At 43.3% G+C, this 17,025-nt stretch overlaps 1 protein-coding gene across 4 annotated transcripts in view; it reads left to right on the forward strand.

Moving 5' to 3' along the window:
* The first annotated feature begins 295 nt into the window (after positions 1-295).
* Positions 296-17,025, forward strand: part of YLPM1 (YLP motif containing 1) — a 74,203-nt gene continuing 57,473 nt past the window's right edge. For all 4 annotated transcript variants that reach the window (XR_013396459.1, XM_015144132.3, XM_077941469.1 and 1 more), the window contains exons 1-2: positions 296-1,292; positions 15,579-15,815. Coding sequence is in view for 3 of the 4 variants with exons in the window: in XM_015144132.3 (XP_014999618.1) it covers positions 420-1,292; positions 15,579-15,815 (1,110 nt within the window). In the remaining variant the exon portion in view is untranslated. The remainder of the gene's footprint in view (positions 1,293-15,578; positions 15,816-17,025) is intronic.

A 17,025-nucleotide genomic window follows, 5' to 3' on the forward strand; every position in this document is an offset into this window, starting at 1 on the left:
TGGAACCTTTTTTTTTTTTCCATTCAAAAATGAACCCGTGGAGCGATAGGATCTCTACCACCCCTTTCGGCTGAGAGACTCTATGGTTTTACAGTTATATGAGAACATTCTACTCGCGCTTACATTATCTGAACCCAAAGGAAGATGGCAACCACGAGTCTCCAAGTAAAGGGCCGCTCTATCTCGCCTTTGTTCTCCTCTCGGTGGTTACTGCGCAGACGTAGTCGCCCAAGTCGCGTCCCCGCCTTCCCGGTCGCGGGCCCAGCTAGCGAGCGCCGGCGCACTGGCGCGCTCCGTTTACACGCTCCGGGGCCTGTAGGCGCCGCGAGTTCCGGCTGTCGCCGTCGCCGCCGCGGCTCCTGGAGGTCGGTTGCGACTAGTAACGGTGCCAGGACGAGCCCTACGCCTTCTTTTTCGATATGTACCCGAACTGGGGCCGGTATGGCGGGAGCAGCCACTATCCGCCACCGCCGGTCCCACCGCCGCCGCCAGTGGCGCTTCCTGAGGCCTCGCCGGGGCCCGGGTACTCGAGCTCGACGACTCCCGCGGCCCCCTCCTCCTCGGGCTTCATGAGCTTCCGCGAACAGCACTTGGCGCAGCTCCAGCAGCTGCAGCAGATGCACCAGAAGCAAATGCAGTGCGTGCTTCAGCCCCACCACCTTCCTCCGCCCCCCCTGCCGCCCCCGCCGGTGATGCCAGGGGGCGGCTACGGAGACTGGCAGCCGCCACCGCCACCGATGCCCCCGCCACCTGGGCCGGCCCTCAGCTATCAGAAGCAGCAGCAGTACAAACACCAGATGCTCCACCACCAACGAGACGGGCCTCCTGGTTTGGTTCCAATGGAGCTGGAATCCCCCCCTGAATCTCCCCCTGTGCCGCCCGGGTCTTATATGCCACCATCTCAGTCTTACATGCCCCCACCTCAGCCGCCACCCTCTTACTACCCCCCGTCCTCATCTCAGCCCTATCTGCCTCCTGCTCAGCCGTCCCCTTCGCAGTCCCCACCTTCCCAGTCCTACCTGGCGCCCACCCCTTCTTACTCATCCTCCTCCTCTTCCTCGCAATCCTATTTGAGCCATTCCCAGTCCTACTTGCCCTCTTCTCAGGCATCTCCTTCCCGCCCCTCCCAGGGCCATTCTAAATCCCAACTACTAGCTCCACCACCACCGTCCGCCCCCTCTGGAAATAAGACAACTGTCCAGCAAGAGCCTTTGGAGAGTGGGGCCAAAAACAAGAGTGCTGAACAGCAGCAAGCCGCCCCTGAGCCAGATCCCTCTACGATGACTCCACAGGTAAGAAAGCATCTGCCTGAGCCTCATCTTTCACCTAGAGGGCCCTGAGTGAGCAGGCCTCAGGGCTTTAACCAGTGCTTAGTCTAATTCCAACACACAATGACTAGCTAACACTCCAAAGGATTCCACGAGAGTCAGAGGGCCGACAGCTCAGCTTTTTTAATTAGCTAGATGTGAATTACTAAAAAAACAGCGTTTGTAGATGTGTATGGATTACATACAGTGGTGGAGTGGCTTAAAAGTTACCTCCCAGATATATCCCTTGGTTTCTTTGACCATCCTCTTAGATGGGAATTGTTGCTGTTGCAAATAGATTTTGTTGCAGAGGGTCTTGTTTTAAAACTGTATTTTAAACTAAAAATTCCATTTGAGAGAAAGCATGAAAAAGAGGCCTCTCCAAGGGCTGATGCTTGAATGTTTGCAAACCTTATGACCAGTTAGCTTCTTTTAAAAATACTACTTAGGGGCCAGGGATCGCTGTCAGCTTCCTGAATTAAGAGGTTTCAGAAAAAGGATGGAAATCTTGTCTTACCAGGAGCATCCTAATTATGTTTATAGGTACATATATAATACATAGGTGACCCTAGACCCTTTTGGGGATCGGTTGGTCCATTTTAGGAGTTTACCCAGACATCCTTTTCTCATATTATTTAAAGATTGTTTTAAGATAATGAGCAATTTTCTGCATTTCATTGTCATTACCATTCACTCCAAACAAACAGCCTTGGAATATGGCCAACGTAAAAAAAAGTTTGGTGATACCTTTTCATGAGAGAGCCAGCCCTTCTTATCCCACAGAACAGACAAATTGACAGGGTAGCAGTAATAAACGAGTTCCCCTTTGAAAGAGGGAAGGTCAAACTAAAGCAGAATAAATCAGTTATGATTTCCTAAAGCAATTACTAATTTACCTTAGATTCATTAAGGAAAAAAGAGAATCTTGTAATATAAACGCTCAAATTTACCTATAAAAGATTTCCAAAAGATAGTGATGCAGTATTATAATTTTACGATAGTTTGGCATTAGAAATTAAGAACAGAAGCAAGTTTTTTTTTTTTTTTTTTTTTTTTTTTGTTGAGACAGAGTCTCGCTCTGCCGCCCAGGTTGGAGTGCAGTGGCCCGATCTCAGCTCACTGCAAGCTCCGCCTCCCGGGTTCACGCCATTCTCCTGCCTCAGCCTCCCGAGTAGCTGGGACTATAGGCGCCCGCCACCTCGCCCGGCTAGTTTTTTGTATTTTTAAAGTAGAGACGGGGTTTCACCATGTCAGCCAGGATGGTCTCGATCTCCTGACCTCGTGATCCGCCCGTCTCGGCCTCCCAAAGTGCTGGGATTACAGGCTTGAGCCACCGCGCCCGGCCCCAGAAGCAAGTTGTTTTAAGAAATGATGCTTGGCATATCTTCTGGAGAAAACACTTAGGATGCTGAAATAAAGTAGTAGAATAATGATTCTCTTGGTTTACATCAAATTTGTACCATCTCCCCAGTTTATTTTCCCCAGATTGCTCTATTATAGAGACAGAATTTTGTCCTCTTTCCCACCCCACTCTGAAGTTTTTAGTGCTTTTGTTGTCAAACATTCTCAGAGTTAGTCTGAGCCAAAATAGGACATTTGTGTTCTCACTCTACTAGACTGTTTTTCTAACCTTACAGAGAGACAAATTAGTTGTATTTTGGCTTTTTTTGGGAGGAGTGTTTGTGTCAGATCAGGCCTTAATATGTATAGTTACCATGAACAGTGCTATTACTTTTCTGCCTTGTACTCTTGTCTGTAATGAACTCAGTGTCTTGAATATTCAGTGCCTGCAATTCTTTGGTGAGAGGCAGAAAGAGTGGTGGAAAATGAGACTTGTGGTGCACATAGACCAGATCAAGAAAAGCCTTGAAGCCTGTGGCTTTCTTACTTCTTTCTAGAATTCATCCTAACCTCCTCAACCCTCTGTTTCCCCTTAGAGTTGTATTGCTTTCAAGGCATATCTCTCGAATACCAAGGTTTCCATGAAGCCCTGCTTGCGCTCACCCATCTGGTTTGGTTCTGTTCTTCAGATTGTAAGTCCCTTGCAGGCAGGAAGTATCTTGCTTATCTTATCACTGTAGCACCTAGGACAGTGCCTTGCAAATTGTAGGCTCTCCACAGATTTGTTGAATAAAATACGAGAGTTGTCATGTTCTAGACTTAGGATATCTTGGTTTATTAGATGATAAATATTTCTTCATGCCAGTGACAGACTCTGACAGTCCTTCTACATATTTATTATTCTTTGATTCATATTTTGTTTTTGGAATGTGTCATTCAAAATTTCTTATTGTGAAATATTTTTAAAATACACAAAATAGAGAAAACAGTTTGATTCCCCATATATACCCATCATTCAGATTCAACAGCTATCAAGATTTTGCCATGTTTGCTTCACCTAGACCTTTTTTTATTATTGTTGCATATATATATTGAGACAGGGTCTTGCTCTGTCTGTCTCCCAGGGTGGATTGTAGTGGCATAGTCTCAGTTCACTGCAACCTCTGTCTCCCAGGCTCAAGCCATCCCAAGTAGCTGGGACTACAGGTGCATGCCACCATGCCTAATTTTTTTTTTTGTTGTTTGGTAGAGATGAGATTTTGCTATGTTGCCCAGGCTGATCTTGAACTCCTGAGCTCAAACAGTGCACTGCCTTGACCTCTCAAAGTGCTGAGATTACAGGCATGAACCACCACACCTGGCCGCTGCAGAAAGATTTTAAAACAAATCTTAGCTCTTAGGTCATTTCATCCCTACATTCTTAGTCAAGTACCTCTGTAAGTCTCACTCTGTTGCCCAGGCTGGAGTGCAGTGGTGTGATCTTGGCTCACTGCAACGTCCGCCTCCCAGGTTCAAGCTATTCTCCTGCCTCAGTCTCCTGCGTAACTGGGATTACAAGTGCATGCCACCATGCCTGGCTAATTTTTGTAGAGACGGGGTTTCACCATGTTGGTCAGGCTGGTCTTGAACACCTGACCTCGTGATCCACCTGATCCACCTGCCTCGGCCTCCCAAAGTGCTGGGATTACAGATGTGAGCCACCGCGCCTGGCCAAGACCTTTTCTTAGATAAACACATTGTTAACACCTAAAAAAAATTAACCATTTCTTGGTATCATCTAATACCTGATCCATTCAGATTTCCTTTATTGTTTCATCATACTAATGGAATTAAAAGTAATTCTTTGATACCATGTTAAAATACCCCAAATTGACTCAACAATGTTATTGTTGTTGTTGTTTTCTGTCCTCACAGTCTGTTCCCAAACAATGTTTTGTTGGCGTGTTCAAATCAGAATCCAAACAGAATACTGAAAAGACTCTTAGTATAGATCAGGGTTTCTCAACTTCGGCACTAATGGATATTTTGGGCAGAATGATTCTTTGCTGTGGAGGGGCTTGTCCTGTGCGTTGTAGGATGTTTAGCAGCATCCCTGACCTCTACCCATTAGATACCAGTGGCACCCCCAGTTTGACAACCAAAAATGTTTCCACACATTGCCAAATATCCCCTGCAGACAAAATTGCCCTCAGTTGAGAACCCCTGACCTAGGTCAGTCCCTCCTATTTTCTTTTTCTACCTCATGCCATTGAACTTGATGAAAAATCTGTGTCAGTTGTCCTGTAGAATGTCTGACATTCTGCATTGTCTGCTTTTTCATGGTATGATTTGACTTGTTCCTCTGTCTTCCATGTTTTTTTTTTTTTTTTTTTTTTTTTTTTTTTTTTAATTAGAGGTTAACTCTGGAACCTTCATTTAAGTTCAGCTTTCATTTGGGAAGTGCTGCATTCCATCATGGGACACCCAATGCCTGGTTGTCCCACTGTTAGTAATGCCATTGGTCCTTCCACTGTAAAGCTTTCTATCAATCTTGCATCTAATGTTTCAGTCTGCTGGTCCATCAGTTGAAGGTCTTTGCCTAAGTATATTATTTCATTAGACAGAGGTTGCAACCTGGTGATTTTTTTTTTCTGCCATTTTTTCCGCATTTACTATATAGTGTTCTATAAAGAAAAGCTTTTGCCACAGATATTTGACTGGAAATACAGTTGGTATAGGAAGGACAAGATAAATACTTGATATTTTTCCAAGTGTTTTCTAATTTTTCAGGTAAAGCGTTGATGATTTAATGGAATGTGTTTTTTGTTTGTTTGTTTCTGAGAGAGAGTCTTGTTCTGTTGCCCAGGCTGGAGTGCAGTCGTGAAATCTTGGCTCACTGCAACTGCTTCCTGGGTTCAAACAATTCTGCCTTAGCCTCCCAAGTATATGGGATTACAGGTGCATGCTATCATGCCTGGCTAATTTTTGTATTTTTAGTAGAGACGGGGTTTCACCATGTTGGTCAGGCTGGTCTCGAACTCCTGACCTCAAGTGTTCCACCTGCTTTGACCTCCCAGAGTGCTGGGATTATAGGAGTGAGCCACTGCACCCAGCCGGAATGTGTCTTTTTGAATAATTAATTTTTCTATGTGTTTGAAGGACTGATTTATTTATTTAGTTAAAGCTGTTGGCTTTGATTAGTTTTTAGAGGTATCATTTATTTAATGTTTAGGTACTTACTAGCAACTATGTGCCGGGTACTATGAGTACTGTGCTTAATACTGGAGATGAAATGGTGAACAAGTTAGACATGGGAACTGCCCTCATTGACTTCTTGTTTCAGTTGTGGGGGAAGGGAGAAGACATTTAGTAAGAGGAGACATACAGAGTGCTATGGGATTATAAAATAGCACTAGATTATTCCCCAAGGAACTGGCAAAGGCCAGTTGGTTTTTTTTTTTTTTTTTTTAAAGTTACCACTGTATTCCCGGTACCTTGCATAGGGTCTAGCACATAGGAGGTGGAGAACAAATATGTTTTAAATAATTGAATATAGCTGGGAGCTCTAACCTAATTAAAGAGGGTTCCCTTTGTAAAGTGATATTTTTTGTTTTTTATATGTATTTTATTTTATTTATTTATTTTTTGAGATGGAGTCTCGCTCTGTTGCTTAGGCTGGAGTGCAGTGGCGCAATCTCGGCTCACTGCAACCTTTGCCTTCCAGGTTCAAGCAATTCTCTGCCTCAGCCCCCCTAGTAACTGGGATTAGAGGTGCCTGCCACCATGCCCGGTTGTGTTTTTATCTTTTTTTTTTTTTTTTTTTTGAGATGAAGTCTCACTCCTGTTGCCCAGGCTGGGGTGCAATGGCGTGATTTCTGCTCACTGCAACCTCTGCCTCCAGGGTTCAAGCATTTCTTCTGCCTTAGACTGCCTCAGCTAATCGCAGGAGTAGCTGGGGTTACAGGCCCCTGCCACCATGCCCGAATAATTTTTGTATTTTTAATAGAGACAGGGTTTCACCATGTTGGCTAGGCTGGTTTCGAACTCCTGACCTCAGGTGATCCGCCTGTCTCAGCCTCCCAAAGTGCTGGAGTTACAGGCGTGAGCCAGTGTGCCTGGGCATTTTTTTTTTTTTTTTTTTTTTTTTTTTTGTATTTTTAGTAGAGAAGGAGTTTCATCATCTTGGCCAGGCTGGTCTTGAACTCGTGACCTCGTGCCCCACCTGCTTCAGCCTCCCAAAGTGCTGGGATTACAGGCGTAAGCCCCCACGCCGGGCCTATAAAGTGATATTTAAATGAACTCTAAAGAATAAGTAGGAGGACTGGGTGCTCACACCTGAGGAGTTCAGGGCCAGCCTGGGCAATTAAGTGAGACCCCCTCTCTACAAAAAATTTAAAAAACTAGCCAGGCATGGTGTTGTGTGCCGGTAGTTCCGGCTACTTGGGGGTGGCTGAGGTGGGAGAATTGTTTAAGCCCAGGAATTCTCATGCCACTGCACTCTAGCCTGGGCAACAGAATGAGACCTAAAAAAAAAAAATGAGTAGGCCAGGTGCAATGACTTATGCCTGTAATCCCAGCACTTTGGGAGACTGAGGCAGGCAGCTCACTTGAGGTCAGGAGTTCAAGACCAGCCTGGCCAACATGGTGAAATTCTGTCTCTACTACAAATACAAAAAATTAGCTGGGTGTGGTGGTGCTTGCTTTTAATCTCAGCTACTTGGGAGGCTGAGGCGGGAGGATCACTTGAACCCAGGAGGCGGAGGTTGCAGTGAGCCAAGATTGCCCCACTGTACTCTAGCCTGGGTGACAGAGTGGGACTCCATCTCAATTAAAAAAAAGAAAAAGAATAGAAATTAACCAGAAGTTAGAGTTCAAAGAATTAAGTTCTGTAAGGCTCACCGAAAGCTCAGGGTGAGGATGGTAGGTATGAACTAGATCAGGGAAGGCCTGTAAGGACTTTATTCTAAGGGCAGTAGGAAGCCATTGAAGGATTTTGCATAGGTGAATGTGACAGATTGGCATTTTTGAAAGCTCACTCTGCTTGCAATGTGGAGAGTAGAAGTAAAAGGAGCAAGAGTGATTTAGAGAGAATAGTTATTGAAGTAATCCAGGCAAGAGATAATAGTGATTTGGACTTTGATGGTATTAGTTGAGATGGAGAGAAGTGGGAAGAGTAGAGAAATATTTAACTGTTAGAATCCACTTTGAGGTTGAGTAGTTAGGGAGAGGGAGGCATCAAGAATGATTCTTAGGTTTCTGGGATGGGCTACAGGGTGGATGGTAGTCAAATTTACTAAAACAGAAAAACCTAAAGGAGAAAGAGGAAGAACATTTCTGGGGGTGAGGGGGAAATGATGAGTTAAGTTTCAGACATAACTGAGTTTGGGGTTCTTGAGACATAGATTCCAAATGGAAATGTCCAGTTGGAAGTTAGATATAGCTCTGGAGTCTAGATGTAAGATCTGGCAGACATAGATTTATAAGTCATCAGCATAAAAATGGTATTTGAAGACACAGAAATAAATGAAGCCTCTCAAGGAATGTGTGTAGAGTAAGAACTGAGGTTAAAGGACATTAAGCCTAGCTCCACAGAATAGCAGTATCTAAGGGAACCAACTTTTAGGTTGGTGCAAAAGTAATTGCAGTTTTTGCTATTACTTTTAATGGCAAAACCACAATTACTTTGGCATCAGTGTGACAGATGGAAAATCAAGATAGTGGATAGTGTGGTGCCATGAAAGTGAAGGAACAGACTGTAGGAGGAGGGAGTTGTCAGCTGTGTCAAGTACTGCTGAGAGGTCAAGCAAGATAAAGACTGCGAGTTATCTTTTGCACCTACTGACATGTAGATTATTGTTGACCTTGGCAGGAGCAGTTTCATAGTGACTGAAGCCATATTGCATTGATTTGAGGAGTGATGGAAGGTGAGGAAATGGGGATGGTGAGTATAGACAACTCTTTCAAGAAGTTTGACTGAAGGAGAGAGAGAATGAGGGAAGGAACTGGAGGAATAGATGAAGTAAATGAGCATTAAAATAATCGATGGGGACTAAGCTTATCTGGTGACCCAGATTATTACAGTAGAACGTGAATCTCAAAACTATTTAAGCCTGTTTTAAATAAATTTCTAAAATGGAAAGCCAATTCATTATTTTACCAAGTGTCCTCCTTGCCCCCTGCTTTAGAATGTAAGGCATAGAACATTGTCTTGTCGGCAGTTATGATAACCTGGATAGGGAAGGTAATCTTCCAAAATTAATCTTTAAAACATTACACACAAACACTCACCTCCTTTGTATTTCTCCACTTGGAAAATCATTTAGTATCTAGTTCATTACTAGAAGCAAGTGGTCAGTAAGTGCTTCTGAGTAAATTAAAATCAACATCTTTCTTTTTTTTTTCGTAGAGATGGGATCTTGCCATGTTGCCCAGGCTGGTCTGAATTCCTAGGCTCAAGCGATATTCTTGCCTCGGCAGCATCTTTCTTAGTAACAATATTTGTGACAAATAGTTCTACATTCTTTTTTTTTTTTTTTTTTTTTTTGAGATAGAGTCTCGCTCTGTCACCCAGGCTGCAGTGTAGTGGCGCGAGAATCTTGGCTCACTGCAACCTCCGCCTCCTGGGTTCAAGCGATTCTCCTGCCTCAGCCTCCCGAGTAGCTGGGATTACAGGCATGTGCCAGCATGCCCAGCTAATTTTTGTATTTTTAGTAGAGACGGGGTTTCACCATGTTGGTCAGGCTGGTCTCGAACTCCTCACCTTGTGATCCTCCTGCCTTGGCCTCCCAAAGTGTTGGGATTACAGGCGTGAGCCACTGCACGTGGCCAGTAGTTCTGCATTCTTTATGTTTGAAATCCCTTCATTCAATCTCATTTTAAATCTGACCTATACTATGATTTCCCTCTACCTATAAAACAACATCCCATATGAAATGGAGTTATCTGATATGATGGGACATTCAGAAGAACTGGTGTCGTTAGCAAGTTCAGGCATTTTTTTTCTTTCTAAAATAGAGATAATCACACTTCTCTTAGGGTCACTAAGGACATTTGTGAGTGATACCATTATTATTTATTTCTAGAGCTTCAAAAATGTGCTGAAACCTGTCCTAGGATTGAATTAGATCTGGTTACTACTTATAGGGTTCATATTAAATAGAAATTGACCTACAGGGCATACTGTCAGTACTTACATTATCCTCAACTTACAATGGGTTTATTGAGATGTAACCCCACTGTAAGTCAAAGAGTATCTGTACTTTTACTATTCAATGTAAGAAAACAGCACACTTGGCCAGGCATAGTGGCTCATGCTTGTAATCCCAGTACTTTGGGAGGCCGAGGCGGGCAGGTCACCTGAGGTCAGGGGTTTGAGACCAGCCTGGCCAACACGGTGAACACAGTACACACAGTGAATCAACAAGTACTTCAGCCCTTAACAAGTTCTTAACCCTGGTCTGGATCTAAGACAAAGCATGAGAATAGGTGATAAAGAAGAAGCTGATAAAGAATCTCGACCTATACAGTTTTCATCCTGTACAGTCTTCATATCTGTAGCAATGGCTTAGTTTGTGAAAGATAGTTTGCATCTTTGTATCTTTTAATAATACTTTCAAAGCAACTTTTAAAAAGGAAACTTTTAACTTCTACTTGAAAGAGAATGAATTTATTGTTTTTTTTAAAACTGAAGGATAAGTCTGTTGATGTTTTCAGTATTAAAATAATGGAAGAAAGTGTTTTAATGCGACATTGTTATTGACCTTCATGGTCAGTGTGCTATTTTTTTTCTTTCTTTCTTTCTTTTTTTTTTTTTTGAGACAGAGTCTTTCTCTGTTGCCCAGGGTGAAGTGCAATGGCATGATCTCGGCTCACTGCAACCTCCGCCTCCCAGGTTCAAGGGATTCTCCTGCCTCACCCTCCGGAGTAGCTGAGATTATAGGTGCGTGCCACCACACCTGGCTAATTTTTGTATTTTTAGTAGAGGCAGGGTTTCACCGTGTTGGCCAGGCTGGTCTTGAACACCTGACCTCAGGTGACCTGCCCGCCTCGGCCTCCCAGAGTACTGGGATTACAGGCATGAGCCACTGTGCCCGGCCAAATGTGCTGTTTTCTTACATTGAATAGTAAAAGTACAGATACTCTTTGACTTACAGTGGGGTTACATCTCAATAAACCCATTGTAAGTTGAGGATAATGTACGTTGAACATTTAATACACTTAGCCTACTGAATACCATAGTTTAGTGTAGCTATTAAATGTGCTCAGAAAATTTACATTAGGCAAAGTCATCTGACCACACAGTACACAGTAGAGTATTGGTTTTTTCTTGTTTTGTTTTGTTTTCTTTGAGATGGAGTCAGTGCAGTGGTGAGATCTTGGCTTACTGCGACCTCCACCTCCTGGGTTTAAGCGATTTTCCCATCTCAGCCTCCCAAGTAGCTGGGATTACAGGCACCCGCCATCATGCCCAGCTAATTTTTTTGTTTTTTTGTTTTTTTTTTTGAGATGGAGTCTCGCTCTGTCACCCAGGCTGGAGTGCAGTGGCGTGATCTCGGTTCACTGCACCTCCACCTCCCAGGTTCATGCCATTCTTCTGCCTCAGCCTCCCAAGTAGCTGGGACTACAGGCGCCCGCCACCACGCCTGGCTAATTTTTTAATATTTTTGGTAGAGACAGGGTTTCACTGTGTTAGCTAGGATGGTCTCGATCTCCTGACCTCGTGATCTGCCTGCCTCGGCTCCCAAAGTGCTGGGATTATAGGCATGAGCCACTGCACTTGGCCTTTATTTTTTTGTATTTTTGTAGAGACAGGGTTTCACCACGTTGGCCAGGCTGGTCTCGACCTCCTGACCTTAGGTGATCCGCCCACCTCGGCCTCCCAAAGTGCTGGGATTACAGGTGTGAGCCACTGCACCTGGCCCAGGATTGGTTGCCCTCATGAGGCATGGATGGCTGGGAGCCCAGGGCTCACTGCTGCTGTCCAGCATCACAAGAGAGTATCATACTGAATATTTTGAACCTGGGAAAAGATCAAAATTCATGGTATGGTTTCTGCTTTCACACCATCACAAAATTGAAAAATCATAAGTTGAACCATTGTTACGTCAGGGACCATCTATAATTATATCCTGGGAGCTGATGATTATATGTATAATAGTTAAAAACAGAAAACCCAGTCATGGATTAAACGTCATGATAGAGTTCATGAGATGGAATTTATTCTTCCCAATAGATTGGAGCAAGTTTCAGGTAATAGAAATGAGTGACTGAGAGGGAAGGGCTTCAGTTGATCAATAACCATTTATTGGCATCCTACTGTGTGCTCCAGCACTATGCTTGACTACCAGATAAGATATAAAAAGAGCGGAAGGCAGCTGTCCCCTAAGAAAAATTATATTCTTTGAATGAAAAGTAGGTAACAAATCAGTATGTTTGGTGAGAAAAAGGTATGTATCATGTATATTTAATGCATCTGTTTGCGTATGGAAAATTAGGGGGGGTTATACTAGAAAATATTAACAGTGTAGGAAATCCTAGTTATCCAAAGATAATTGGATTAGAAAATAGGCAAGTAAAGTGAATTCATTTAACACAGGAACCAAAAGTTTATTATAAAACATAAAACATTTGATAGGACCCAGTCTGGAAAAACAAAGCTCAAAGTGATAAGAATAAGCAGATTTTATATTTGATGGAATTGTTATAAATGAAATCATAGCCAACTTTTAGAATGAACAAAGAATAAAGTGTAGATTGGGTTTCTTTGCTATAATTTTCATGGGAAAATTGTATGGCAACAGTATAAATCATCTTTTATTTCATTTTTTGACATGTTGAAAAAATACTTTAGGGATTTATTTTTTATAGGGACTGTTTTTCAACTTTTGGTATTCAGCCATTCTCTTATATAGTTTCTACTGTAAAGTACTGTTTGGTTGTTAACTGGTAGGATTTCTATCAGATCCTCAGTTGCCAGTAATAAGTTCCAGTGTTCTCCAACATCACTTTCTTAAAATACTACATCCATACAATTGTAGTAGAAACATATGCTTTTGTTAGTCATATAAGTATACAGGGCAGTTCATCAGTGAATATTTTAGTGTTATGATAACTTTTGGTTTTCCTTATGCAACCTTGTAACCATGGGAAATTATATAATACTAGGATAATGACACTCCTGTAGTTTTTTTCTGAGTGGTGAGATTTCTTTTATTGATTTTAATTAATTAGTTATTACTTACCTGTGTAGTCAGTTTTTTTTATTTGAGATTTTTAAAGTCACCATAGACACTGAATTAGTGAATACTGAACCATTGCTCCTTGGGGGAATACAGGGTTCGGTTCCTGTGAGTCTCTTGTCATATTTTTATCAACTGATGAACACATAGCCTTGCTTATGTGTGTTTCTGTTTAAAGACACCTTATTTAGTACATATTGTTGATTTATTAACATTGTACTCATGGCCAGCAGCACTGTAGCACTTGCCCAAACAAAGCTGACCTAACACAGATATTTTCTCTTTGAGACATAAGACTGCTTTCTTGCTCTCGGGACACTAGACAGCACCTCAGCTCTATGCCTGGGGGCCATTTTAAACAGTGAAATCAACAAAAAAAAGCACAAAAGTATGAAAAATGTGGCACTAAATAGACTGAAAAGGACACTTATTTATAGTATAGACCTGGAACAAGAAGGCAGAGCATCACCTTGCGATTCGTCTCAGCTGGGAATGCACACATCAGGGGACTCATGTTTTTCACTGCTCTCCACATGTTTGTGAATGACTGGGAAAGCTCAATGAGTATGGATTCTGGGTTTAGAAATAAATGTTAGGTTGGGCGTGGTGGCTCTTGCCTGTAATCCCAGCGCTTTGGGAGGCCAAGGCGGATCACTTGAGTCCAGGAGTTTGAAACCAGCCTGGGCAACATGGTGAAACCTGTCTCTACAAAAAATACAAAATTTATCCAGATAGTGGCACATACCTGTGGTCTCAGTTACTCGGGAGGTTGAAGCGGGAGGATCATTTGAGGACAGGAGGCAGCGGTAGCGGTGAGCCGAGACTGCACCACTATACTCAGCCTGGGTGACAGAGGGAGATGACCCTGTCTCAAAAAAAGAAAAAGAAAAATTTTAGGAAGTAGGCAAATTTGCAAATACAGAATCCAAGAATAATGAGGATTGGCTGTATTTTCTAATATTTCCATATGAAGCTTATTGTTGTAATTTTTAAAACATGAAAGCACAAAATAAGCTTTCAGAAAATTACAGTATGAAAGATAAAACTAAGGCTTTTTTTTTTTTTTTTTTTTTTTTGGAGACGGAGTCTCGCTCTGTCACCCAGGCTGGAGTGCAGTGGCCGAATCTCAGCTCACTACAAGCTCCGCCTCCCGGGTTTACACCATTCTCCTGCCTCAGCCTCCCAAGTAGCTGGGACTACAGGCACCCGCCACCTCACCCGGCTAGTTTTTTTGTATTTTTTTTTTTTTTTGAGACGGAGTCTCGCTCTGTTGCCCAGGCTGGAGTGCAGTGGCTGGATCTCGGCTCACTGCAAGCTCCGCCTCCCGGGTTTACGCCATTCTCCTGCCTCAGCCTCCCGAGTAGCTGGGACTACAGGCGCCCGCCACCTCACCCGGCTAGTTTTTTGTATTTTTTAGTAGAGACGGGATTTCACTGGGTTAGTCAGGATGGTCTCCATCTCCTGACTTCGTGATCCGCCCGTCTCGGCCTCCCAAAGTGCTGGGATTACAGGCTTGAGCCACCGCGCCCAGCCTAAAACTAAGGCTTTTAAAATAAATAGAAAGCATTTTAAGACACAGTATATTGGCCAGGTGCGGTGGCTCACACCTGTAATCCCAGCACTTTGGGAGGCCAAGGCTGGTGGATCACCTGAGATAAGGAGTTTGAGACCAGCCTGGCCAACATAGTGAAACCCTATCTCTACTAAAAATACAAAAATTTAGCTAGGTGTGGTGGCGGGTGCCTGTAATCCCAGCTACTCAGGAAGCTGAGGCAAGAGAATCGCTTGAACCTGGGAGGTAGAGGTTGCAGTGAGACGAGATCACACCACTGCACTCCAGCCTGGATGACAGAGCAAGACTCCATCTCAAAAAAAAATAAATAAATAAAACACAGCATATTCTCTTACATGTGCGTACATCTGAGTATGGGTAGACTAATGCTACAACAGGTGTTTAAAAGAGGGAAGAGACTGGATGCAGTGGTTCACACCTGTAATTCTAGCACTTTGGGAGGCTGAGGTGAGAGAATTGTTTGAGCCTAGGAGTTCGAGACCAGCCTGGGCAACACTGTAAGACCTCGTGTCTATAAAACATAAAAAGATTAGCTGGATGTGATGGTGCATGCTTATGAACACAGCTGCTCAGGAGGCTGAGGAGGGAGGATTGCTTGAGCCTGGGAGGTTGAGGCTTCAGTGAGCCATGTTCAGGCCATTGTACTCCATCCTGGGTGAGAGAGCGAGATGCAGTCTTAAAAAAAAAAAGAAGAAAGAAAAGAGGGAGGAGCGCTGGAGGAGAAAGAGAGAAGGCAGAGAAGATAGGTAGTACTGTTCGGTTCTATTCATTAATTACAAGACCCTTTTCGATAAATCTGAACAAACTGAAGCCAGGTTAGAAATAAGTAGCTGTGAATACTGAAGGGATTTACCCTGATCATTTATCAAGTTCCAAAAGCATGTGTTTATTAAGAGTACAAAAGCATGTTGAATTAGTATCTATGGTTTAATTTAAATGTATAAATTTGCGGGAGGAACTGAAAATTTTCTGTAGCCTGTGTTTAAGGTCTTGTTAACTTATTTGTCTTCCTCAGTCCAGCTTTGCCTTTGCTTACATATAGACACATGAACACAGACATAAAGATAGCTCCTTGTCAACACCAAGTTGCAGAGATACATGATTGTCAACCAGAATTCTCAAAAATTGTTTCTGTTGTAGGAACAGCAGCAGTATTGGTATCGACAGCACTTGCTCAGTTTGCAACAGAGGACAAAAGTTCATTTGCCAGGACACAAAAAGGGTCCTGTGGTAGCAAAGGATACACCAGAGCCGGTAAAAGAAGAAGTTACAGTACCTGCCACCAGTCAAGTTCCAGAATCTCCTTCTTCTGAGGAGCCCCCATTGCCACCTCCAAATGAGGAAGTGCCACCTCCTCTCCCACCTGAGGAACCCCAGGTAACCATATAATTAATTATTTAGTGTTTATTAAATTATTTAGCTTTTTTCTGATTCATTTATGTATACTTTTATCATAAATGGATATATATTTTTGTTGCTTTTTTTTTTTTGAGACGGAGTCTCACTCTGTTGCCCAGGCTGGAGTGCAGTGGCCGGATCTCAGCTCACTGCAAGCTCCGCCTCCCGGGTTCATGCCATTCTCCTGCCTCAGCCTCCCAAGTAGCTGGGACTACAGGCGCCCACCACCTCGCCCGGCTAGTTTTTTGTATTTTTTAGTAGAGACGGGGTTTCACCATGTTAGCCAGGATGGTCTCGATCTCCTGACCTCGTGATCCACCTGTCTCGGCCTCCCAAAGTGCTGGGATTACAGGCTTGAGTCACTGCGTCTGGCCCTTAGCCACCGCGCCCGGCCCTGTTTTTTAAAGTACCTAGAAAGTTGCATTTGAAATAATCAGATGTCTGTTGTATCAGATTTATTTATTTATTTATTTATTTATTTTGAGACAGAATCTCGCTCTGTTTACCAGTCTGGAGTGTAGTGGTGTGATCTTGGCTTACTGCAACTTCTGCCTCCCAGGTTCAGGCAATTCTCCTGCCTCAGCCTCTTGAGTAGCTGGGATGACAGGCGCGCACCACAACAACCAGCTAATTTTTGTATTTTTTAGTAGAGACGGGGTTTCACTATGTTGGCCAGGCTGGTTTTGAACTCCTGACCTCAAGTGATCTGCCTGCTTTGGCCTCCCAAAGTGCTGGGGTTACAGGCATGAGCCACTGCGCCTGGCCTGTTGTATCAGGTTTAGAAAAGGAAATTTTTCCTAGTTTGAGTGAAGAATTAGATACTCTTCTGAATTGAGTACCTCTAAGCACTAAAGGAAGATGCCAGCATATGTTCATAGTGACAGTACAGGGCAATAGTTGAGTGCTTGAGCTTTTAGAGTCCAGCTACCCAGGCTATAATTCAGGTACTACCACTTGCCGGTAGTGACTGGGCAAATCTGTTAACCATTCTGTGCTTCAATTTACTTCTCTGCGAAATGGGTGTATTCAATAGTAGCTATCACATAGAGGTATTGAGGCATTAAATGTGATAATGTCACTCCTTGTCACTCAGCATAGTGACTGGCACATGGGAGGTTCTTATATTGGTCCAAAGGTCATTGTTCTCTCAAGAGCCTTATATGAAGGGTTTATCAAACCATAATGGTTA

The sequence above is a fragment of the Macaca mulatta genome, chromosome 7 (genome assembly GCF_049350105.2).
Source record: "Macaca mulatta isolate MMU2019108-1 chromosome 7, T2T-MMU8v2.0, whole genome shotgun sequence".
Classification (NCBI taxonomy): domain Eukaryota; kingdom Metazoa; phylum Chordata; class Mammalia; order Primates; family Cercopithecidae; genus Macaca; species Macaca mulatta.